Source organism: Hemitrygon akajei, chromosome 2, assembly GCF_048418815.1.
Source record: "Hemitrygon akajei chromosome 2, sHemAka1.3, whole genome shotgun sequence".
NCBI lineage: Eukaryota > Metazoa > Chordata > Chondrichthyes > Myliobatiformes > Dasyatidae > Hemitrygon > Hemitrygon akajei.
In genome coordinates this window covers 60,541,882-60,568,737 of record NC_133125.1, presented here as the reverse complement: position 1 = coordinate 60,568,737, position 26,856 = coordinate 60,541,882, and the positions used below count along the sequence as shown (strand labels likewise).

Below are 26,856 nucleotides of genomic sequence, written 5' to 3'. Positions count from 1 at the left end.
GCCAGGTGGATGGGGATTGGTGGGGGCGGTGAAGTGAGAAGCTGGAAGGTGTAGGTGGAAAAGGTTAAAAGGCTGAAGAAGAATGAATCTGAAAGGGGAGAGTGGACCATGGGAGAAAGGGAAGGAGTAGGGGCACTATGGGGAGGTAATAGGCAGGTGAGGAGAAGAGAAAAGAGGGGAGCCAGAGTGGTGAATGAAGAAGAGGGAAGAGGAAGGGTGAATATGACTGTCTTAGCAATAATAAGAGTAGTTGGAGAATCGCATGGCATTGAAACAGCCTACCACTAAGCATAACCATCAAGCACTCATCTAAGTAATCTTTTTTCCTCTTGCATATCCATACATCCACTCTCCTTTTTTTTTCTGCCATCTATATTTGGGCAATATAAAGCGGTCAATTAACTTTCCAACTAGTACACCTCCGGCACGTGGAAGGAATCAAAGCACCTAGATGAAACCAATGAGATCACAGGGAGAACTGATAGTCTTTAAGGGTAAGCTTGAACCCAGGTTGCTAGAGCTCTAAAGCAACGGCAGTGCCCACTGCACCCATTACACCGTTCCAACAGTGTGGACAAAGGAAAAGGGCAATTCTTGCATGTTCTTCTTTGGCATCTCCTCTAAATTGAGGATTTGTTTCTGCTCTAGTTCTGTGGGATTGGAGGTGTCTGAGGAGACCAATGTGAGAAGCTGCAGATTTTGACGAGCTTGCTAGTGTAGGTGGGTGGGGAGTAAGAAGGGAAACAATGGTGGTGTACTGCTTGCATCACTTACATGTGATCTTGTTAAATAGATTCAAGAGTTTCTGTGTCAGCTGGAGTGAGTGGCCATGGACCTCGGATTCCCGTGAATCTCTGGCAATGTTAAATATATTCATGAAGACTTTAAGAATATCCCTAATTATTTCCTGTATTCATTTAGTAATCTGCCAGTAATAGATTGCAGAGTAGAATGTCTTGTTTCAGGAGTCTGGTGTCGGCTGTAAGAACAATGTGGCCTGTGCATTGGAGCTATCTTGTTGAGTGGAAGAGTATGCTGATATCTGCTAACTTCATTTTTTTTTATTGAGATATGGTGAGGAATAAGCCCTTGCAGCCCTTTGAGCACACTGCCCAGCAGTCCCTCAATTTAATTTTACCGTAATCACAGGACAGTTTACAATGACGAATTAACCTACCAACCAGATTTGGATTGTGGGAGGAAATCCGAGCACCTGGAGGAAACCCACGCGGTCACAGGGAGAACATACAAACTTCTTGCAGGCTGTGGCAGGAATTGAACCCTGGTTGTCTGTACTGTAAAGTGTTGTGCTAACTACTATGCTATTGTACTGCACTGGGTTTGGAGGATGTTGTGGAATGATCATTGGTGGTACCTCTCTTGTAGTTTGAGATGCCTTCTGGAGGTAGTTTATAGCTCTGAAGCACATAGGATGATAGTACAGAATTTTTTTTTTAAAAAGCTTAAAAAAATGCAAGTATGAGAGAAGGAGAGGGAGATGGAGACCACCACCCCTGCAGTCTGTTTTGAGTGTGTACCTCTCTGTTTAGAAAAAAGCCCTACACTTCACATTTAAACTTTCCACCTTTCACCTTAAATGCATGGCCTCCACTGTTTGACATTACTACCCTAGGAAAGGGATTTTGACTGTATACCTATCTATGCTAATCATAAGTTTATAAAGTTCTGTCATCCTCCTCTCAGCTTCTGATACTCCAGAGAAAATAATCTGAGTTTGTTCAACCTCTTCTTGTAGCCCACACTCTCTATCCAGACAGTATCCTTGTAAACCATATCTGAAATCTTTTCAAACCTTCTACGTCCATCCTGTAATGGAGTGGCTGGATTTGCACACAGTACAGAAGTGTGCCTAATCAGAGTTTTATCTAGCTGCAACTTGCCTTCCTTACTGTTATACTCACTGCCCTGACAAGTGAAGAAACAGAAATGACCAGCTCTGTTGTAGACTTCAATATTGAATATGGAGAGCTGCAACACTCCCAGATAGATGATGTCACTTGACACTTGAATTCTTTATCCCACTCTTATTCTGACATAACTGAATGTGGTCTCCTGTACTGTTATATCGAGATCAATCAATTCTTGAGGAACAGTAGCTTGTCTTCTGTCTGGGAGATAAGTAGCCTTCTGATCTCAATTCTACAACTTAAGGCAGCTTTTCTCTGAATCTGAACTGACTGGCCCTGTTAGGCTATTGAAAAGATGACTTCATTTATGGCAACACTAGCTTCGGCCGATTAGAGAAAGTCCATTTGTGCTATACATCCCTATCTCATTTTCTCTGCAACTGAAAATTGGTCTTTGACTGGAAGTGTTAATTACATTTCTAAATCCACAAGATACTGCCGAACATGTTGGTATTTCCAGATTTTTTTGGTTATATTTCAAATTTCCAGCCTATCAGTTTGTCAGAGATGCGAAAGATTAAAAAAGAAGTGCACAGTAATGATACAGCTTTTACACTATTCTGGGAATGTGGCCAGGGAAGTCACTGGAGCTGAGTTTGGAAACATGGAATAGGTGTGCCTTCCTGATTGTATGTTAAATACAATATCAGTTTCTGCTCAGCAGGAAGTAATAATAATGACCCCTAGTTTCAGTGTTTTGAATTACAACCTTTTGTCTCAATGTTAATTGTATAGACAAAGAAAATCTGGAATATTACTATAAATTACAGAAGCAAAAGCTGGAAATATATTATTTTCAGTCCAATGAAGATGATTTTAGAGAACATGGCATTAAATTCATATTCTTGCTAAAAGTAATCAAAGTGTAGAATGTTGAGGCAAGACATTATTCACATTTAAAAAATGCATTGTACAGTGTGATTGGTCTTTGTAACTTAATAATTGGATGAATTGAAATGGGCTAACAAGCTTCTTCACCCTCATTACCTCAGATAGCTGACCTGGGCCAGTCATGTTCTTAGAGAAATTAACAGAGACAACACTTCATATTGGGGATTACTTGATGGTCCTCTAACAATGGTAAAGAGTACCTTGTACTGAATCATTGTATTTCTTGATAAATGATTGAACTGATTACTGAAGCATTTCAAATGAACAGAAAGCTTTTAGGAGTGATTCTCTAATGTCCAAGCTTATCTACATAGTATTTCACTATTGGTAATCAATTAGTGTGAACTGAAGCTACTTTTGCTGAGTTGTCCATTTCTTTAAATAGTTCCATCTCTGTCAGGTGACTCCGTTAACCAGGATTTGCCCTTCTCCATTCTCTGCATCAACAACTATGAGCAAATAGGAAACTCTTTGCTGAATATAAATGCTTTAGTGCCTTTATGAACCAACTCTCAATGTTGTCTATTGCCTTCAGATAGCAGAGCAAATACATGTTTTCAATCATGAGCTAAGGAAACAGATTGAGGAAATGAGTGAGAAAGGGGCAAGAATCATAAGAAATAAATGATTAGAGAAATTAACGGATAATGAAAAATGGAGGGGAAACTGACTAAGAAACAAGATAGTAGCTTCATTTGGAGATTTAATGAAGTCATAGAAGGATTTCAGAAATATAATGAAAGTGCTGGAAATGCTCAGCAGGTCAGACAGCACCTGGGGAAAAAGAAGTAAAGAATATTTTGAGTCAATGGGTTTTAATCAGAATTGGACGAAGTGAGAAAACAAGGTTTGTTTTTGCTGGAGAAAGCAGAAGGGCTAGATAAAACAAAGGGAACAACAGGTCAACAGTGTTAGCAGTGTAACGGTAGAGACCAAGTGAATCAAATGAACATTATGGTGATGACCAAGAAAGAAATTGAGAAACAGTGGTCATCAAGGCTTTTTAATGATAGTTGTTGTGTTTGGAGGAGACCTAAATAGAGAGAGATGAATGAGAAAGATGATAGAATATAAAAATATTGCTGCAGTTGTGGATTGCAAACTGAATTATTGTAAAAATGGGTGGTTGATGCTCAACAAAGAGTTGGTGGGCCATAGGGACTGATGTGTACTAAATGTGACAGAGTGGTTGATTAACATCTGAATTAAATGAGAATGTTGGAAGTATCATCTGCTCTGATAATATCTATGGAAAGAAGAAAATCTGTGTTAACAAGATTCATGGCACAAACTGGAAAGGCTTCTCTGATAATTCAGTCTCAAGCCCCCAAATCTGCAACTTGTCTAGTCAGTGAAGTCATAGGCCATTCCTTTTTCTCAGTTCCTTCATCTCTGCCACGGCTGTTCTCAGGATGAGTCTTTTGTCATTGATGCTGCCCTCACCTGTATCTCCTCCATTTCCTGGATATCCATGTTTACCATCTTCCTCTCTTAACTCTTCTCTTCTCCTCACCTGCTGATCTCCTCCCCGTGGTTCCCCTTTGCCTTCCCTTTCTCTCATGGTTCTCTCTTCACTCCTATCAGATTACTTCTTCAGCCCTTTGCCTTTTCTACTTGTCACCTCCCAGTTTTTCCACTTAATCCCCCCTCCTCTACCTACCCACCTCCCTCTTCACCTGGCCTCACCTATCACCTTCCAGCTTGTAACCCCACTTTCTATGTAACAAGGGAGTTACGTGGAGAGTGATCTCTGTGGAAAGTGGAGGGGCAGAGGATGGAAGATGTGCTGATGTTGGGATTCTTTTGGAGATATTGGAAGTTGCAGGGAATAATGTGCAAGATGCAGAAAGTTAGTGGGAAGGTAGGTAAGGATAAAAGGGAACCCTTTCCCTGTTATTTTGGGAGTTGGGGGTGTGGATGGGATGAGGGCAGATGTGCAGAAAAAGGAAGAGATACTGTGAGTGCAGAATTGATAATGGTAGAAGTGAAGCCCCATAATCCTAAAAAAAAAGGACATCTTGGATGTTCTTGAATGGACACTGTCATCTTGAGAATTGAACTGGTGGAGGTGGAAGAACTGAGAGAAGAGCATTTTTACAAAAGAGGTAGTATAGTCAAAGTTCTTTCTTATTCATCCTTTTACTACTTCCATCTATCATATCCCAGTTTCTCGTATCACCTCCTCCCCTGTCCAGCCATTCACCTGATCTAACCTATACGTGCAAGTTGCACTCCTCGTCCTTCCTGCACCACCTTATTTTGGTTTCTGCCTCCGTCCCTTCTGGTCTCAGCCCAAACTGTTGACTATTTATTCCCTCCATAGATGCTGCCTGACCTGCTGAGTTTGTCCAGCGTTTTGTGTGAGTTGCTATTGTAGCAACTACTTGAAAACAAACTAAAAGTCACTGAGAGGCTCAGTGAGGGAGTATCTTGCTGTATGACACACTTCCAAATAGCCGAATTCCAAGCTGAAAAAGTATGTTTAATCCTTTATTAAAAAACTAACAATAAAATTATTCCACTCTTCTATAATTCATGTAAAACAAAAACAAGTGAGAGGAGCATAATTGGATTATATTCAAACAAAGATGAGCAGTCAACAAAAAATATGTGCTCCCATTTCATCTCTTTTCACTGCTGTCTGCCAGGTGAACAGGCGACTAGGTTCATTTATTTTTACTGCCACCCAAAGCCATGTGACAAGTTACCTTAACCCAGAGTGACAAACAGCTTCTTCCCCTCTGCCATCCGATTTCTGAATGGGCATTGAACCCATGAACAGTACCTTAATACTTCTTTATTTTTATTTTCTGCACTCCATTTTTCAATTAAGTGTGTGTTTGTGTATATATACAGATATATACACCAGTAATATAATAAATCTTGATTCTGAAATACAATGCAGACAGACAAAAAATAGATACATGGCTCCTACAAGTATAGTTCCTGTGACATTTCTTTATAAACCTTGAATCCCTTTGCTTCCTCACATGCTCTTAAAATTCTTGGATTATCTTTTGGAAGCTCCAACAAGCCTACTAGCAAGATTGATATTGGAAGAGAAATTGCAATGGGCTGGCTTGTTTTATGACTGTCCAAGTAAACAAGTAATTTACGTTAACGTATACATTTATGTATTTAGTTCTGTTGATATAATTTTCTTGTTTTAGCATTGGATTATATATTTGCACTATCATTTGCCCTGTTAATGTATGAAATCTGTCAGTCCAGTATGTTTAATTACTCCAATTTCCCACCTCAGTTTTCAAGCGACAACTTCAGTTGCATCCCTGCTGTTCAATTTGAAATGCTGTCAATCTGCATTCCATTTGGAGAGCAATCATACTGCTTCAGATTGCTCTCCCTGCATGGTGACAAATTATGAATTGGTCTAGATCATTTTGACAAAGATTATGGCATTCCAAACCTTCTAAGTTAATGCATTTTACTTAAATGGAACAAAATAAGCATTTATTTTTACCAGCCTGGAAGCTTCAAATGAATTGGAATTCATGGTATATTTCATGTTGGGAAAAGGTGCAAGGCAAACTATCATAAACATTGTTCTGGTATTGATCATAGTCTTCATAAATTTTCAATACTTAGCATGTTATTGAGATTTTTAAAAAATTGTTTCTATTTAAAAAATTTAGACATTACTGGCATTGACTGTATTTATTGTCTACCCTTTGTTGCCCTAGAATTATGGAGTCTAACGCATTCATGAGTTGAATGTGGACCAGAAAGAGTAAGGATGGCAGTTTCCTTTCCTGAAGGACAACAGTGAAAACTAGAGGGCAGGGGGGCGTTATGAGAATGTGATGGGTTCATGGCTAACTATTACAGAGACTAGCTCTGTTTTCAAATTCCATTTAAAAAAAAATTATCTTAATTTCTTAGCTGTGAGGGTGAGGCTTATACTCTGTCTCTGGATCAATCACCCAGAATATTGCCTACTAGTTTACCCAGTGTATAGCAATGCCAATAATATTATGTCATAGTCTTATTAAGCTCCACAGTTGTGGCAAATCAATTATATACGGTAGATGTTTGAAACATGTATTTTGCATTGCTAGAATAAGTTTATTGCTTTGAAATTTGTCTACGAAAATAAGAATATCAAAGCTGTCTTGCTGCTTGGATTTTGAAGGCATTTTTTACATGGAGTGTAGATGAATGTGATCTGCAAATTTTTCATGTATAATAAAATATAAAGGAGAATGAAATGTTTTTTCCAATGTTGACAGCATTGAAGATCCTGTCTTTGTCACCTTTGAGTACTTCATCCAAAGTAGCTCTGGTCCTAGTGATGCCTTTGCTGCAGATAGCATCTTCTGCAGTGGCTATGGAATGTACATCAGATGCAGATGTTACTATGAACAACCAACAATTAGCTGTAAAACTGCTTGACATTATCCAGAGTGACAAGATTGAGTTTGTAAGCAGACAGGAGGTAGGAAAAGGATTTTTTTTTGGATCTTCTGATTTACAAATTGCTATATCGTGTAAAGTGATTTTCCTTATATTTTGGGAGAAAGTTTATCCACAGTTAAGTGATATTTTGTAAAGGATCATTGCATGTTATGTTATGTATTCATTTCAAGTTTCCTCATAAACAGTGTAGCTACATGTACCTTCTCCTTGACACATCAAAAGTATAAATCTGGAACTATAAATATGGAACTATAGTGATAGTCATACTCCTTGATATTTGTGACTTGATTTTAAAACATCTTGACTTTCTTACTTTCTAATACCTTTCCTGTTTTTTGTTGTAATAAGAAAAATTTGTAGAAGGTGCAATTATTAATTTCTGTTATCCATAGAGAAAGAGAGCAAATTGGAAGTGTAGGGAATCACTGTCTATTATTCTGGACTCCAGCTTTGACTATCCATGAGTGCATATGAGGCATTCTGTCAGATTTCCAACATTATCAATCTCACATTTACACTCATTGAAAACTTGTGGCCACTGTTTTACCTTGGTCTTCACATTTGGATATTTTCAATGAAGTGTATTGGTTGGTCCAGTCGAGAAAGTTTCTGGGTGTGCACTTTGCTTTCTTTTTGATCAATAAGGAACGCACTTAACTAATTTGACAAATGATTCTAAACAGCCCACAGTAGTGCTTGTCAGTTAGGAGTTTCTCTGAATATGGATGAAGCTGAGAAGAGCTGTTTCCACTTGACACTTTCATTTGTTAGGAATTTGCTACTGGGTAATAACATTTTCTAACCCTTGAAAATATTTATTATGTTTTGTTGGATCTCTGTTTATTTTCTGATCCTTGGGTTTCTTTCAGGAGTCAGGAATGACGAGCAGCCATAGTGCCAAAATTTCAATTCATTTTAGAGTTCAAACAAACATACAAATACAAAGGATATAAGGTGAGAGAGGGATAAGGGGATGGGGAATTGTGAAGGAGATGGGGGTGTGGTTGCCCACTACTGGAAGTTGGAGAAATCAATGTTCATGCCATCAGGTTGGAGGCTACCCAGACGGAATTTAAGGTGTAGCTCCTCCAACCTGAGTGTGGCCTCATTGCAACAGTAGAGGAGGTCATGGATTGACATATTGGAATGGGAAGTGGAATTAAAATTATGGATGGGAGATCCCACTTTTTCTGGCGAATAGAGTGTAGGTGCTCAGCAAATTGGCCCCCATAGATTGAGTGTTTCCGTCGCCGCAACTCCCTTATCCATTCATCCCTTCCCACTGATCTCCCTTCTGGCGCTTGTCCTTGCAAGCGGAACAAGTATGACATCTGCCCCGACATCTCCTCCCTCGCTACCACTCAGGGCCCTAAATAGTCCTTCCAGGTGAGGTAGCACTTCACCTGTGAGTCTTTTGGGGTCATACACTGTATCCAGTGCTCCTGATGTGGCCTCCTGTACATCGGTGAGACCCAACATAGATTGGAGGGTCACTTTGCCAAGCACCTATGCTTTGTCCACTAGGAAAAGCAGGATCTCCCAGTGGCCATCCATTTTAATTTAACTTTCCATTCCCATTCTGACATGCCAGACCATGGCTTCCTCTACTGTGATGATGAGGCCACACTCACATTAGAGGAGCAACACCTTATATTCTGTCTGGGTAGCCTCCAGTCTGATGGTGTGAACCTCAATTTCTTGAACTTTTGGTAATGGCCACCACCCCCCCACTCACATCCCTCCTTCACCCTTCCCCATCTCCATTTCCTTCTTTCATCTTCTTGCCTGTCCATCTCCTTTCTCTGGTGCTCTGACCCCTTTTCTTTCTTCCCTGGCCTTCTGTCCTCTTCTGTTAGATACCCCCTTCTCTAGCCCTGCGTCTCTTTCACCAATCAACTCCCCATCTCTTTACTTCACCTCTTCCTCTCTCCCAGTTTCACCCATCATCTTGTGTTTCTCCCTCCCCTCCATCACCTTCTAAGTCTGACTCCTCAACTTTTTCCAGCCCTGCTGAAGGGTTTTGCCCTGAAACATCTACTATTTTCCATAGCTACTGCCTGGCCTGCTGAGTTCCTCGGGCATTTTGTGTGTGTTGCTTGGATTTCCAGCATCTGCAGATTTTCTCTTTGTGATACAAATACTAAGCAAACTAAATAAAGAGCTGAGAGACAATGCTTAGAGGGGAATTAATACTAAAGAGTGTAAAACAAAGGAATAAAACTGGTGCTTCTGCAAAATCTATCACTTTTATAGCTAAGATAACAAAGCAATGTGCTAATACTTAGCCAATGGAAAATGAGAAAGGTATAAACCGTTAGTAATCTGCTATACCACTTTCTGCCAGTGTGAAAAATGCATGAGTTTGTTAAAAAGTACAGAACTTATAAAAATATTATTAAAAGACAGTTGTTTTCAACATTTGTTTATATGGGCTTGAATGCTTTCTGTTGTTATTCTGTGTGTGTGACTTTACAAGAGTTGTTTTTTTTCCCCCTTTGCAGTATTCACCTGAGCTTGCATTTCCCATTACTGGTCAGTATAAAACTCTCATTGTAACTTGGAAACTGCTGGATAGTTTCAGTGCAGATGCTGACTCCACTTTAGTTTGGTTGTCTTCTGTCAAATCAACACTGCCTTTAAATGACAAAGTTCCTGAACACATCACTCTCCTGATTGCGTATATAATTTTAAGAGAGGATGGAGTATGCCTTCAGAAAGCTCTGGAAACTGTTGCAGAACTAGCTAAAGCTGATGCTTCCCAGGTAAAGACTGTAATACTACTAAGCAAAACCTAAAGAGAGCAGGGATTTATTGGGGATGAAAGATACTGGAATCTGGAGCGACATGCGATGCTGGAGGAACTCTAGTTCAGACAGCATCCATGGAGAACAAGGAACAGTTGATCTGAAACATTGACTGTTTATTTTCCTCCATAGAAGTTGCCTGACCACTGAGTTTGTCCAGCATCTCAAGTGCTGCTCCAGGAGTTTAGTGGACATTAACTGTATCGATAGAAGTCGGGGTGAAAAGTACATGGTGGGTGGAATGCTTCACATGCCTTCCATAGCTGCTGGAAGTTGCTGTTGTATATATTGTTTATTTTGGTACTTTAGATGACCTGAGGATTTGTCCAGTTTAAGAATGTATGAGATATCATGCATTCATGCTGCTAATTTATTCTAAAAATAATAAATTTATTTTTTAATAATTTTTATTTAGAATAAAAATCCCCCAATTTAACCCTAGCCTAATCATAGGGCAATTTACAATGACCAATTAATCTACTAACTGTTATGTCTTTGGAAGGTGGGAAGAAATGTGAGTACCCGGAGGAAACCCACACAGTCACAGGGAGAATGTTACAGACTCCTTCCAGGCACCAGTAGGAATTGAACCCTGGGTCACTGGTGCATGAATTATTGTGCTAACCACTATGCTACCTAGCCCCAATATTCTGATACTAATACCTGTGAAGAATATTCAAGCTGACACTTCTGCTGATGCAATTTCTGACATTGTTGTAGTTACAACAAAGCAATAAAGAAAATGTTCAGCTTCAGCTCCTCTTAGCTCCATGAATCGACTGGGGTAGCAGTTGAACTCACTAAGGAGCATATAGAAGGCAAAAAGGTAGGAGCATCAGGGAAGAGGTCACATCATGATTCAGCCAGAGAGTAGCCAGATGACCACCATCAGGAAGGAGGTGCAGGAACCCCAAGACCCACACTCAGCATTTTAAGAACAGCTTCTTTCCTGCCACCATCAAATTTCTGAACAGTCTTTGAATCCATTCACACTACCTCATCATTTGTCTTTTGCACTATTAAACTATATTGTAATTTGTAGTAAATTTTGTCTTGCACTGTACTGCTGCTGCAAAACAATTTTCACGACATATATCATTGATAATACTACTAGACAGGTATATGGAGAGGAATTTAAGGTGGGGGTTATATGGGGGGCAGGGTTTAAGGGTCGGCACAACATTGTGGGCCGAAGGGCCTGTACTGTGCTGTACTATTCTATGTTATATAATTATAAATCTGATTCTAACAGTAGGATTCCCCGGTGACTATTCCCTGTCTACAGGTACTGTCAGGATGGGAATAGCTCCATGTTACTGTTGGGGCAGGCTATGGACAGGAGTGGCCTCTCACATGAAAGCAAGGGAAGGCCAGTGTCCGAGCAATTGTCGAAGTCAGAATAGTGTGTTGCTTTCCTGGTGGTATGGTCAAGGTTGTCTTGAAGTGGGATGTGAATGCTCTGAAAAGGGAGTGTGACGAGCCATATTTGTGCAAGAAACACAAGGAAGAAAAGAGGTGTGGTCCTGTACAGGAAAGTTAGAGAGTTAAGTAGAAAGAAGAAATGCAGGATCTCTAGTGTTCTGTTCTCAGTATTACTCCCTGCGCCATGTGCTAGTGAGTGTTGTGCTGATACAGGAGGGAGGGTTTCATAAGATAGAGGAGCCAAAGTAGGCCATTCAGCCCATCGAGTCTGCTCTGCCTTTCAGTCATTGGCTGATCCAATTCTTCCAGTCATATCCACCCCCCCTGCCTTCTCCCCATACCCTTTGATGTCCTAGCTAATCAAGAACTAATTTATCCCTGCCTTAAGTACACCCAATGACTTGACCTCCACAGCCGCTTGTGGCAACAAATTCCACAGATTTACCACCCTCTGACTACAGTAATTTCTCCATATCTCTGTTCTAAGTGGACGTCATTCAGTCCTGAAGTTGTGCCCTCTTGTCCCAGAATTCCCGACATGGGAAATAACTTTGCCATATCTAATCTGTTCAGGTATTTTAACATTCGGAATGTTTCAATGAGATCCCCCCTCATCCTCCTGAACTCCAGGGAATACAGCCCAAGAGCTGCCAGATGTTCCTAATACGGTAACCCTTTCATTCCTGGAATCATTCTCATGAATCTTCTCTGAACCCTCTCCAATTTCAGTGTATCCTTTCGAAAATAAGGAGTATTGTGTGCAGTTTTGGGCTCCAAGTGTGGTCTCACGAGTGTCTTATAGAGTCTCAACATCACATCCCTGCTCTTATATTCTATACCTCTAGAAATGAATGCCAACATTCCATTTGCCTTCTTCACCACTGACTCAACCTGGAGGTTAACCTTTAGGGTATCATGCACAAGGACTCCCAAGTCCCTTTGCATCTCTGCATTTTGAACTCTCTCCCCATCTAAATAATAGTCTGCTCGTTTATTTCTTTCACCAAAGTGCATGACCATACATTTTCCAACATTGTACTTCATTTGCCACTTTTTTGCCCATTCCCCTAAACTATCTAAGTCTCTCGCAGGTTCTCTGTTTCCTCAACACTACCCGCGCCTCCACCTATCTTTGTATCATTGGCAAATTTAGCCACAAATTCATTAATCCCTTAGTCCAAATTATGACATACATCATAAAAAGCTGCGGTCCCAACACCAAACCCTGTGGGAATTCCACTGATCACTGGCAACCGGCTAGAATAGGATCCCTTTATTCCCACTCTGTTTTTTGCCAATGAGCCAATGATCCACCCATGCTAGTAACCCCCCTCTGTAATTCCATGAACTTTTATCTTGCTAAGCAGGCCTTCTGAAAATCCAAGTAGACCACATCTACTGCATCTCCTTTGTCTACTCTGCTTGTAATTTCCTCAAAAAAAAAAAGCAGAGGTTTAGTCAGGCAGGATTTTCCTTTCAGGAAACCTTGCTGGCTTTGGCCTATCTTGTCATGTGCCTCCAGGTACTCTGTAATCTCATCCCTAACAATCGATTCCAACAACTTCCCAACCACTGATATCAGGTTAACAGGTCTATAGTTTCCTTTCTGCTGTCTCCTATCCTTCTTAAATAGCGGAGTAACATTTGTAATTTTCCAGTCATCTGCTACAATGCCAGAATCTATCGATTCTTGAAAGATTATTGTTAATGCCTCTGCATTCTCTCCAGCTACTTCCTTCAGAACCCCAGGGCGCATTCCATCAGGTCCAGGGGATTTATCCACCCTTAGACCATTAAGCTTCCTGTGCACCTTCTCAGTCGTAATTTTCATTGCACATACCTCATGTCCCTGACACTGTTGAACGTCTGGTATACTGCAGATGTCTTCCACTGTGAAGACTGATGCAAAATATGCATTCAGTTCCTCTGCCATCTCCGCGTCTCTCATTACAATATCTCCAGAGTCATTTTCTATTGGTTCTATTTCTACCGTCAACTCTCTTTTACCCTTTGTATACTTAAAAAAGCTTTAGTATCTTCTTTGATATTAGTCGCCAGCTTTCTTTTATAATTCATCTTTTTCCTTCCTAATGACCTACTTAGTTTCCTTCTGAATGTTTTTAAAAGCTTCCCAATCCTCTATCTTCCCACTAGCTTTGGCTTCCTTGAATGCCCTCTCTTTTGCTTTTACTTGGGCTCTGACTTCATTTGTCAGCCACGGTAGTGTTCTTCCATTTGAAAATTTCTTCTTATTTGGAGTATATCAGACTTGCACTTCCCTCATTTTTTGCAGAAACTCCTGCCATTGCTGCTCTGCTGTCCTTCCTGCTAGTGTCTCTTTCCAGTCAACCTTGGCCAGTTCTCCTCAAATGCCATTGTAATTTCCTTTATTCCACTGAAATACCGACACATTGGAATTTAGTTTCTCCTTCTCAAATTTCAAAGTGAACTCGATCCTATTGTGATCACTGGTTCCCCAAGAGTTCCTAAACCTTAAGTTCTCTTATCACTTCTAGATCTCAAGATCATTGCACAACACTCAATCCAGCACAGCCAATCCCCTAGTGGGCTCAACAACAAGCTGTTCTAAAAAGCCACTCCTGAAACATCTTACTAATTCTCTCTCTTGAGGTCCAGTACTGGCCTGGTTTTCCCAGTCCACTTTCATGTTAAAATCCCCAGCGATGATCATGTCATGGCCCTTCTGACACAGCTTTTCTATGCCCTACTGTAATTTTTAATCCACATCCCAGCTGCAGCCATTAGGGTCCTTTTACCCTTGCCATTTCTTAACCCATAGAGACTCGACACCTTCTGATTCTATGTCATCCCTTTCTAATGATTTAATATTTAATATACACAGGGCCACACCAGCCCCTTTCATGTAGATGGATCATTCAGATCTCTTCTGGGGCAACATTAACCTGTACAAAATGGAGGGATAGCCCCTGATTTGTATGGAGATGGATATTTTTGCAGGGAGGTATGCTGGTACTACTTGATGAGGTTTATACTTGTGAGGGAAGGTGGTTGGGTGGGATCCAGAATGACATTGTGGCCAGCAGAGAGGCTGACTTCTATGTAGAAAATAGAACAGGCTAGTCCAGAGAGGGGAAGGAAAGGATGTGGGGTCAGTTGGCTTAACTACATTTATCGTAGTGCAATGAGCCTTATCAATAAGCCAGATGATTTGAGAGCATGGGTCAGCGCAAGGGATTTTGGTAGTGTTGCAATCATAGAAATGTTGTTTGGAGAAGGCAGGACTGGCAACTCAGTGTTCCAAATATACAACTTAAAGGCATTACAGGGGGTGGTGAACTGCTGATCAGGGAGAGCATTATGGTAGTATTCAGTGAGGATATTCAGATGGGATGAACCAATGAGGCTATATGGGTAGAACTTAGGGTTAGACAAAGAACAATCACTTTGACAGCCCCTGGTTGGAAAGGTCAATTACAACAGGCCAGTGATCCTTTCCAATATACTGTTTGGGAAATTGTTGAAGATTCTGAAGGGTTCCCTTGGAAAGGCAGCAAGTGATTAGGAGGTGTTGGCATAGTATATGGAGGAGTCCTTTCACAAATCTTTTGGAGCTTTTTGAGATGGTGCTAAAGAAAAGAGTGATATAAAGGTTTTACACAGATTTCTGGTGGTAGGCTAGTCCAGAAGGTTGAGGTATAAGGGATTGTGTTAGCAAATTAGATTCAAAGTTGGCTGTGTGATAGTAATGGATGGGTGTTTTTTTGAATGGAAGTCTGTTATATGTTATGGTGCTAGAATCTTTGTCATTTATAATATATAAATAACTTGGATGAGAATGGAGAGGGTTTGCTTAGTAAGCCTGCAGACAGTTACAGAAACTGGTGGAGTTGTAAATAGTGAAGCAGGATGTCTAATGATATGGCAGGGCATAAGTCAGCTGGAAGTTTGGACGGAAGGGAGGTAGATGGAATTTAATCCAGACAGATGTGAGTTAATGTACTTTAGGAGATTAAAATCTGATAGGACATACAGTATAGAGTAAATGATAGAGACAATAATACGTATATAGGGAGATGTTCAGGTGCAAGATCATAGCTTCCTGAAAGTGGTGGCATGGGTGGATAGGATAGTGGAAAAGGCATTTGATATTTTTGCCTTTGTTTACTGGCGCATTCAGTACAAGTGTCGGGACGTCATGTTGCAGTTATTCAAAACATTGGTTAGACCATACTTAGAATATTTTGTACATCTCTGGTTGCCACACCGTAGAAAGGATGTAGTAGACATAGAAAGAGTGTAGAAGAGGTTCTTCAGGGTCTTATCTGGAATGGAGTGCTGTAGTCATCAGGAGAGATTGTTTGGGCTGAAGTTATTCTCACTGAGATATAGGAGGCTGAGCATTGACTTTATAGAATTTAATAAAATTATGCTGTGCATAGATAAGATAGATTGTCACAGTCTTTTTCCCTAAGCAGGGAAGCCGTGAACTAGAGGGCATAGATTTACAGTGAGAGTGCAGCTTAAGGGAGATCAAGGGATAAGTATTCACACAGAGGGTTGTGAATATCTGGAAAGAGCTGCCAGAAGAGTCGCCATGGTAGCATAGTGGTTAGCGTGATGCTATTACAGGTCGGGACAATTTCAGCATTGTCTGTAAGGAGTCTGTATGTTCTCCCTGTGACCACATGGGTTTCCTCACGCAGTCCAAAGATGTACAAGTTAATAGGTTACTTGGTCAATTAAATTGTCTAGTGATTAGGCTAGTTTAAAATAGGTGTGTTGCTGAGTGTTGCGGTTCATTGTGCCGGAAGGGCCTGTTTTATACTGCATCTCTAAATAACTAAATAAATAAAAAAAATAAACGAGGTAGCAGAGTCAGATACAACTGCAGTGTAGCTATACATAAAAGTTATGTGAATAAGTTCTTGCACAGGCTAAGTATTGGAATACAGGCCATGCAGTTAAATGAGACTTGTTGATAGGCCTCATGGTTGGCATGAATGATTTGGATGGAAAGGACCTATTTCTGTGCTACGTTTCTATTATTATAATATTTCACCATCTTCATGATGAGCCATTTAAATTATTATTTTGACAAAGTGAATTTTTGATCTCTTAATTTTAACTATCTGTTGAGGAAGAATCTACATTTATGTGATGATATGTCAATATTTCCTTGTATAGTCAAGTAATGTAGTTTCTCAATTGCTTCTAATTGTAGGTACCACACCTTATTTCTGTTTTGATGTTCAAATTGGGAAGGCCATTGGAACCAGCTTTGTGCCGTGCTATCCTTTATACTCTTCCTACTCTGGGCACTCACAAGGTTTGTAATAAGAAACATTATGTTAAGCATTATATTGAGAGATCACTTGGCTCCTTGAAGATTAGAAAATACGGTCTAGTTTTGAGAAGAATTCAAGAATAGTTGAAGATGAAATGAGGAAAAACTTTTTCATAGCATGTTCAAACATTAGTTCTGACTTTAAAGTAATCATAAGAAGTTATTGCTAAACTGATTTCTAATTCTTTTACCTTCTGGTGTTAGGTTTGTGTTTCTCAGATAATTCATGCCCTACAAGTGATGTGGAAAACACCAAAACTTAAAGCCATATCACTACGTCTTATGACAAGTCTGTGGGAAAATCAGGTGAGATGGATTTTGCTGGTTTTGATTATGTGCAACTCACCAGACCAGAACTATGTATGTGGAGTTTCAGTAGAATACATTGTGTATAGAATACCAAGGTGAACTTTAATAAGTTTTGATTTCAGAAAATGGAGAATAGAAATGCATATGCATGTTTGTTGTCTAATAATTATAAAGTTAACATATTTCACCGTATAATGTGACTGGTCAAATTGTTGAATGTTTTATGCTGGATTATTTGGATCTGTAGTTAGGTTACAGTTAATCACAGGGCTCTGTGCTTGGACCCCTGTTCTACTCATTTTATGCTTATGATTGTTTGGCTAAATACAATTCTGATGCCATATGTAAGTTTGCTGACAATACCACTGTTGTTGGCTGAATTACAGGTGGTGATGAATCAGCCTATAAAAGGGAGATTGAAAATCTGGTTGAGTGGTGCCAAAACAACGACCTCTCACTAAATTTAAGCAGAACCATAGACCTGAATGTTAGCGACAGGAAAAAGAAGCCGAAGGTTCATGAGTCAGTCCTCATTAGGGGAAGAGCATCAGTAGTTTTAAATATCTTGGCGTCAACATATTGGTAGATCTGTCGTAGGACCAGCACATGAGTGTCATCATAAAGAAGGCATGACAGTGCCTCTATTTTCTTAAAGTTTGGGTAGACTTGGCATGTCACCAATAACTTGCATATTGGACAGTAGTTGCATCATGGCCTGGTATGGCAATGCCAATGTGCAGGAACAGAAAAGAAAGTGGTGACTATAGTGGTTCAGCACTGGCGAAGCTCTCCCCACCATTGGATGTATTTACATAGAGCGCTGCCACAAAAAAAGCAACATCCATCATTAAAGACTCCACCATCCAGGCCATGCCTCTTCTTGCTCCTACCGTTGGACAGGAGGTACAGGTACCTTGGGTCTCTCACCTTCAGCTTCTGGAACAGTTATTACTCTACAAACATCAGGCTCCTAAACTGTCGTGGATAACTTCATTCACCACTACTCTGAGCTGATTCTACAACCTTTTAGCTCACTTTCAAGAACACTTTACAACTCGTTCTCAATATTATTTTTATTTGCAGAGTTTGTCTTCATGTTGGTGTTTGCCATTCTTTGTTTATGTACAGTTTTTGTAAAATTCTGCTGTATTTTTCCTGTAAGTGCTTGCAGTACAATTAATCTTAAGTTAGCATATGCTAATATGTGTACTGTAAAAATAAATATACTTTGAACACGAGTTACTTCAAATGTGTTTTGTGCAAATGGTATGTTTTTATATTTTAAGCTTGGGCACATTATCTTAATGAATTTATACTCATGCATACCACATCCCATTCTGGTTAATTTCTTTGGCGTAGTATATAATTCTTGCTGAACCTCCTAATGTGGTAGCTGTTATGACCCCAGCCCCCTCCTTTGTGAGAATCGCAAGAGAGAGAGCGACGTGCTGAAATTGGACTCAGGAAAATAAGAGAGAAGCCTTAAGGTTTGGAATGTGGTCTGGCCTCTCAGCCAGACAAAAGCCACGGACATGGCATTGTCTCTTGGAGACACCTTTGTGGAATAAGGGACTGGACTACGTGCAAACCCTCAGGGCAACGTGGGCTGGGTGATGGGGAAAGATTGCCTCACCCCACCCTGATTGACATCTACAACCCTGCCAGTCCAGATAAAAGGTGGGCTGCCGAGGCGGCCCCGCAGACGCACCAAGGAGACACGATAGCGCTTCCCGTCGGAGCGGGAAGCCATTTTGAAGGAAGCCACGTGCGTTAGATTCCGGATCGGGAGTCTGTGGCTGAAACCAAAGGAAAACCGTTTTAGCTAACAACAGGGATTTGCTTCGCAAAGACGACGGGCAAGTGTTCCTTTTTCTCACCAATCTCTCTCTCCAACCCGTGAAATGCCAGCGGTTCCCAAACGGAAAAGCCTGCAGATTTTTGAGTGACTTTTATATTCCATTGGACTCAGTATTATCCCCTAGACAACGATAGAGCTTAATTCTGATTGATTATTACTATACCTGTGCTTTAGATTGAGTTTTGACGACGTATATGATCTGAATGTTTTGTATTAACCATATGTTTGTGCCCCTTTATAAATAAAAAACGTTTGAAAATAGTACCATCAGACTTCAGCGGACCTCTCTATCTTTGCTGGTAAGTCACCCGGTTACAGGGAACGTAACATAGCAAAGTGAGTGTCCAACCATTCTTGCGGAATGAGATCTTGTGAGCTGTAGCATTGTTGCATTACTATGGAAAAATAAATGCATGATTGGTCTCCAAGAATCTAAAGGCATATTGTTAATTTAGATATTTTCTCCAACCATTCACAAAGTACAATTTTTCTGTTTCTTCTGTCTGAATTATAATCTTCTTTCTTTGTAATTAAGTGCAGTTTTATAAATGTTTATTTTTAAACTATTATGCCATTTTTGATTATGCATAGTAATTGGCATCTTATTCTTAATTAGAAATACATATTTGTTTCATTCTTTTGCTAGGATCGTGTGTATCCAGAGCTACAAAAATATATGGCATTAGTCGATTTCCCATCCGTCTCATGCGGAAAAGAAGACAACTGGGAGCAATTAATAGCCAAAGCTGCATCAATCAGGGAGATTTGCAGAAAGAGGTGAGAATGGCACTTCAGCAAAATTCATGTTACATTCTACACATTGCATGCAAACTGATCTACATAAACCTGCAAAAGAATTTGGCAAAGAGTGTGAATGAATGAATGCCAGATCTTAGCTTATGGGTGTGATTCCTCTTCTGTATACAACTCAGTTGTTCTTTGAACGCATTTATCAGTTTGACATTAGTTTAAACTGTGATTTTGCTCAATATACTTAGCAATTTGCAGGAGAAAATTTAATTTCAACTTCTAACATTACTTGAGACTTATTAATCTGGTACTCAAACAATTCATTTCTTTAACCAATGTTGAAGTAAAATAGTCACCGATGCTTTTCAACCATTTCCAGCATGAACACAATAGGATAAATTACTACTTTGCATACAGAAAGTTTCTGAAGTTTAATGTAAGTATTCAGTCCCAAATAAATTCACATTGCAATTCATAAGTCCTAAAGGACTGAGACATTGTGGGGCTACACCATTTTAGATTGTATTGCCCTGGGATCAGATGTTCCTGCCTCTCAAACTGCAAAAAATTTAGATGGGAAAGCTTAGTCCATTATCTTTGATATTTTAACGTTCTTTGACAGTTTCTTTTCATGTTTTTGCCCATTTTTGTTAGGTCTTACCAGCATGGAGCTGATATGTTGGCAGCGATCTCCAAGGTGCTAAATGAATGTACAAAACCAGACCAGGTTACACCTGCAGTGCTTGTACTCCAAGGGCTGCACGCATTGTGCCAAACTGAGGTGAGCTTGATTAGATTGGTTCAAAAAAGGGAAATAGTTGTTACAACTTTCAGCAACTGCTGTGTTTTATACTGAAAAGGTATGGAAAGTAAATGTACTTTAGTATGAAATTTTGCTTTCACTTTGAAGCAATGCTTTATGAAAGTTAGCTTTAACTTTCATACTTAGGGTTGTTTTTTACTACATCAGACTAGTTTGATTATGAGACAGCAGAGACTACATACTGGAATCCAGATCAACACACTAGATACAGGAGGAACTCAGTGGGTCAGGCAACCTTTATGGAAGAAAATGGGCAGTTGATGTTTTGGGTTGAGACCCTTAATCTGGACTGAAAGACAGATAAGAAGACGAGCATAAGAAGATGGAGGGAAGTGCTGGAGCAAGGGTTAGCAGGTGACAGGTTGATCAATGTGATGGTTAGTTTTACACAGAGTGAATAGTGCCAAAATTTGAGTATGAAAATAAGAACAATATTTTCTATAGCATACTTCCACTTAAAATTTTTTACTTGTAAGGGTTGCTGGAAAAAAATAAAAAAACTGGGATTTATTTAAATCCTCTGTGAAGGGGCATGATATCCTTTCCTCATCTTAAAGTGTCTATATTGACTCATTACCTTCCTTTTGTCATTTTGCACTTTATTTTTTGTTACTGCAGCAATCAGCACAGGTTGCTTAAGTTCATGTGCTATTTCTCTTGAATCAAGATGAATTGTGTGCAAGAACTGAGTGCTGTCTTGGTTCTCAGATTTTCTGCATTTATCTTTGCTTGTAAAATATGGCTTTTTGAAATATCCTTCCTTTCCTTCAGCCCACAAACTATTATGAATCATGCTACTGCTGTTTTTTAAAAGCAACTCATAATAGCTTTTCTGTTTTTCATTGGAAATGTGGGTGGCAGTTGATAATCAAAATGATTCAACTACAAATTGAAAAAAAGATTTAACCCACTTTCCTGTAGCACAAGAAAATATGCAATATGCACAAAATTATATGTTGGTAGTTGTTGGGGAATGTTACTAGAACTAATGATAGGCTTTAAGTTTACTCAGCATCAGTTTAGCCTTCCAATAATGATGGTGTATTCCTGCAGCTTGGAAAAACCCAATCTGCAAAAATGACTGCACAGTCTGTGTGATGCAACTTTCAGAATCAGAATCAAGGTCACTGACCTGTGTCGTGAAATTTGTTAACTTAACAAACTTAGCAGCAGTTCAATGCAATACAAAATGTTAAAGAAAAATAAATAAGTAAGCCAGTTACAGTATATGTATATTGAATAGATGTAAAATTGTGCAAAAACAGAAATAATATATATTAAAAAGGTGAGGTAGTATTCGGGGTTCAATGTCCATTTCAGAATCGGATGGTAGAGGGGAAGAAACTGTTCCTGAATTGCTGAGTGTGTACCTTTAGGCTTCTGTATCTCCTACCTGATGGTAACAATGACAAAAGGGCATGCCCTGGATGCTGGGGTTCTTAGTAATGGACGCTGCCTTTCTGAGACACCACTCCTTGAAGATGTCTTGGGTACTTTAGTACCCAAGATGGAGCCGACTAAATTTACGACCCTCTGCAGCTTCTTTTGACCCGTGTAGTAGCTCCTCTCCCATACCAGACAGTAATGCAGCCTGACAGAATGCTCTCCACAGTCCAACAATAGAGGTTTTGAGTGTATTTGTTGACATACAAAATCTGAACACTTTCTGAAGTTCATAAGAAATTGCATTAATAGAGCACAATTAAATGTAGTAAGCATTTGTCTAAATTTATAGAAATGACATGCTCAAACTTAAAATGTAAAAAACTATAGTTTACACTGGACCCAAATGTTCCATGAAATTTGAACCATTGGTGCAATGCTTAGTGCTGCTGCTGCACACCACCAGCAACCCAGATTGAATCCCGGCCTTGTGCTATTTGTGTGGTGTTTGTAGGTTAGAGGTTTCAGGAGAGTTTCTTAAAATCGTATGTAACTTTTCCAACTAGGGAAAGAGGCATGTAGACCTTGTATTGGGAAATGGGGCTGGCTTGGTGATCAGTGGGAAAGCGTTTTGGGAACAGTGATCACAACCCTCAAGTTTTAAGACAGTGAAATGGCAGATGGATTTTATTCCTGACTAGTTTGAGATGTACTTTAGGAGTCAGATGTAAAAAGAAGGTATTGAGAAAATGGCAGGATCTTCAGAAGCATTGATGGACAGAGGAATCCTGGAATGCAAGCCCATGGCTTCCTGAAAGTAGCATTACAAGTGGATAGGGTGGTAAAGAAGACATATGGCATACTTGCTGCTTTTATCGTCAGGGCAAGTTTGCTGTGTGTCAAGTCATGTTGCAGTTGATTAATTCATTGGAATGGCTGCATTTGGAGTATTGCATGTAGTTCTGGCCTCCTGCATAGAGGAGTATTGTGGTGGCTTTGGAGAGGGTGCATAACGGGTTCATAAAGACGTTGCATGGATTAGCTATAAGCAGAGGAGGAACATACTTGGATCACATTCTCTGCAGCACCAGAGCTGAGGAGCAACCAGATAGAAATGTATAAAATTATGAGAGGTATTATAGGGGCAAAGTTGATTGTATGGCCAACAGTCTTGTTGTTATGTAAGATTCTGATAGCAGTGGGATAGATGATGTCCTTGAGCCTGGTGGAACATGCTTTCAGGTTTTTGTATCATCTGTGCAACAGGAGAGGAGAGAAGAGAGAATATCTGGTGGGTTGGGATCTTTGATTCTGCTGGTTGTTGCACTGAGGCATTAAGAAGTATAGACAGAGTCCATAAAGGGGAAGCTGATTCATGTTGAAATGGGACTTGAGGCATTTTGATAGGCATGTGAATAGACATGAGATAGTGGGATGTAGACTACGTGCAGGCAATAGGATTATCTTAAAGTTACATTGTGGTTGGCAAGGGCCTGTTCTTGTGCGTAATACCTTCTTATTATGTAGGAAAGTATAAAAAACTATCGTCACACAAAATCTTATTCGAGTTAATTTCTGTTGAGGCTGATCCAAGCAGTCAAGCCTTAAAAGTCACTCAGAGTCCTGGCTGCTCTTAGCAACTCTGTTGATTGTATAATATAGCAGGATTTGCTGAGAGTAAACGTATTCCCCATTCTTTCTCCTGATGGAAGGTTCCTAATTTGAAGCTACTGACTAACATTTGGACATGGTTATTTATTGACATTCATGGTGTGTATACCAATTTGATGCCTAGAGAATAATGGGACTCCTGGTATTCAGTGAATTCAAAATTGTGGCATAAATTAAGTATTTAGTCTTGATTTGATTTGGTGTGTGGTTCTCTGAATCCCCTTTCAGCACACAAATAGAGTAAATGAATTTCAAATTTGTATGCTAACTTTTCCCAGTACTGTCAGATGGAGTATTAATTCAAAATGAAACACCACTCCTTTGACTTTGAAACTTTTCCCATGCCTATGTTTCTTTGAGCAACCCACACACAGTTAAACCTCCCAAGACTCACCACTAAACTTTTTTTATTTGTTGTCTTATGTTTTTTCTCATCATTCCTTTAATCTGTTAATTTTCCCCAGTGTCATGCTCATCTCATTGATTACTGGTGCACTTAGCAGTACTGTGTTCTTTCAAGTTCCCTCATTTTTCTTAGGAAATTTTTAAGGGAAAATCTGGTTGCTAGAGAAAAAAAGGAATTGAAGGTGGATCCAGGAAATTTGAAGCAATTAGAAGAGAACCATAGAAGTTAAATAATGAAGTTCTGGAGAGCAAATATCCTATTGGGAATCCTTTCTGTTCTTTAGGTGGTTGACATTCGTTCCACGTGGTATGCTCTGTCTTCGAAGCTCAGCTGTGACACACGTCCTCTGGTTGTCAAAGCCCTAAATGAAATGTTTGCTCTGGTTCCTTCGCTAAATGTTAAATCCACAGAATATGAGGTAAGTAGCATCAGCCAATGGCTTGATAGGGGAAAATACAAATATAACTCAAAGATAAACCCATGGCTAGAGAATGCTTAAAAAGGACCAAAGAATGAGAAGTTCTTTATTTCATGAATTTTGATCTTCCAAGCCAATGCATGTTATCATGTGTGGGTGCTATCGTGGAGACATTGTGGTTTGCCAGATGATTTGCATCTGGACATACTGCACTCCAAACTTTGAAAGTGATCACATCAGAAAGAGACAGCACACCCATACTCAATTTTGGTAAGAGAGTTGATTGGACCACACTGCTAAAATTGTTCCGCAACAATCTCTGTGAAACTAAATAAAGATTAAATGAAGCATTGATTTCTTATTTTAGGTAAAATATTTCGAGAAGTATCTGAAATGGAAAGCAGGATAGATGTTTCATACAGGATGGAAAATGAAAGTCACTTCTGAAGACTTAATTGATTTGCACATTATACATATTTTGGGGAATGAGGTAAAGATCATCTTTGCCCAGGTGGAGTAATAGTTGATGGTCAGAGTGGCTCCTCTGGGTCATTATCATGCAGGGTGTTACAAGGTTCCCAGATGACTTGAGTTTCATACAGCACTTCTGCTTGTGGAATCCTCTCCTGGACAGTATCGATATGAGGACATCTTTCCCCAGAGATTAATTTTAAACATGGTGCCAGTTATCATTGTTTCTCCAGAATGGCAGCAGAGTTTTGCTTTGTCCAATAATACAGTGATTAATTCCTTGTGTATTGTTACTCAGCTTTGAGGATTTACCAAAGTGCTGCTGCCTGCCTGTATCTGAAAGGTTCTTGTTATTGTGAATTTGATTTGAAATGCCTTTTGTTGGTTTGTTGAAAACTTAACCAATGTCTGATGTATTTGGACTGCCTGGGGATTATATTTCTAGATTATATTAATTTATGAGTTTTTTTCTTATTTTCTCTGCAGAAATTTAGAGAGCAAGTTGTCAGCATGTTGTGGAGTCACACCCAGAATAAGGTACTTATGGTCAAGTAACCTTTATCCATGTAAACACATGCAATGCACTTTCTTGCTTTAGCTATAACAGTGGTAAAATTTAGTCAGAATGTACTGAGTTTTTTATGCTTTTTGACTCATTGAGATGCTCTTAACCTACATTTTCAATCTGTTGCAGTTCATAGGACTCACCCAGTGTTAATGCACCTTATCTGCCATCACTTTCTTTATTACAGGATTCCATGGGTATAACTGTTTATGAATAAACCACAGATCCACTTGATGCCAAATAACATGATGATTTTGTTGCCGAGGAGATCTGAAGATATATTCCTTAGTTAATTGTCCAGGCCTCCAAATTACCTGTCCAGCAACAACCTCCACTCTGTTGTACCTTCTGGTGTCCTAATATATTTTGTGCAAGTTTTATAGATATATTTTAAACTAGCTTCATCAGCAAGAAGGAATTCTTGACTTAATTTTTATGTTGTAATTGTGCTTTCATAGAGAATTGTTATTTTATAAATGGTCCATAAGAAGGAATTACTTTGCTTCCTTGCAGGACTCAGTCATAGCCAGCTCTGCATACAAAGCTCTTTCAGTTTTCAGCCCTGAGGAGTACACAATTCTTCACTTGCCGGAAGAGGTAATGGTTCCACAAGCTTTTTCTTTCATTGGATTTTTGTGTCTCCCTTTTCATATATATCATGTATTGTTTAGATAGAAGAAATAATAATTTATTGCACACATGTATTATCTTTGGTTGTGAAATCATCAGAGCTGATACTTTGTCAGTTTTTTTCTGCAGGAATTATGACTGCGCTTCATGGCCAGCGCCCATAATATAAAATTGGCCTAATGAAGCTTAAATTGTTGTTATGCTGCTATATTAAGGTAGTTTCTCTGAATAAATTTTAAAAAATCATAACTGTAGCATTGTGGGGCATTTCTTACATTTGATGATCAAATCATTGAATCCATAATTTGAGATAAAATTGGCCTTTAGTGATTAAAGGAAGAATGGGCCAATATTACATCTGTTAGCGACAAATTGTAACTGAACATTAACAAAACAAATTGGACAGCCCTAAAAAATTGTAAGTGATGGAAGGTACAGTATATACATTTTTGGGATGTGCATGGTCATGAGATGAGGTGCTGCAGCCTGGGTAAGTACTTGGAAGAATAAGAAACTGATAAAAGTGACAAATGGTAAACAGTAAACTATAGCAGATCTGACATCAGTCATGGAGAGGGACACAGCAACTAATTCAGGTCAATGAATGGCCTTCAGGGTTGTGCAGAAATTGTTGTTTGTTGGTTTACTAGCGGTCACCTCAGCCTGGTATTCGTGGTGGTTTTGTACTGTGAGAAGGGAAGCATTACCTCAAAGCTTGCTTATGATGTAGAAGTTGCATGTATTTGGTAAACTGAGAACCAATAAAA

At 39.5% G+C, this 26,856-nt stretch overlaps 1 protein-coding gene across 7 annotated transcripts in view; it reads left to right on the top strand.

Annotated features, from left to right (window-relative positions):
- The window catches only part of focad (focadhesin), a 227,909-nt gene that overhangs the window by 94,841 nt on the left and 106,212 nt on the right, over nucleotides 1-26,856 (top strand). For all 7 annotated transcript variants that reach the window (XM_073072700.1, XM_073072683.1, XM_073072676.1 and 4 more), the window contains 9 exons: nucleotides 7,067-7,272; nucleotides 9,755-10,015; nucleotides 16,683-16,787; nucleotides 17,010-17,111; nucleotides 19,619-19,749; nucleotides 20,377-20,503; nucleotides 24,289-24,423; nucleotides 25,381-25,431; nucleotides 25,973-26,056. In XM_073072700.1, coding sequence (XP_072928801.1) covers nucleotides 7,067-7,272; nucleotides 9,755-10,015; nucleotides 16,683-16,787; nucleotides 17,010-17,111; nucleotides 19,619-19,749; nucleotides 20,377-20,503; nucleotides 24,289-24,423; nucleotides 25,381-25,431; nucleotides 25,973-26,056 — 1,202 coding nt within the window. The remainder of the gene's footprint in view (nucleotides 1-7,066; nucleotides 7,273-9,754; nucleotides 10,016-16,682; nucleotides 16,788-17,009; nucleotides 17,112-19,618; nucleotides 19,750-20,376; nucleotides 20,504-24,288; nucleotides 24,424-25,380; nucleotides 25,432-25,972; nucleotides 26,057-26,856) is intronic.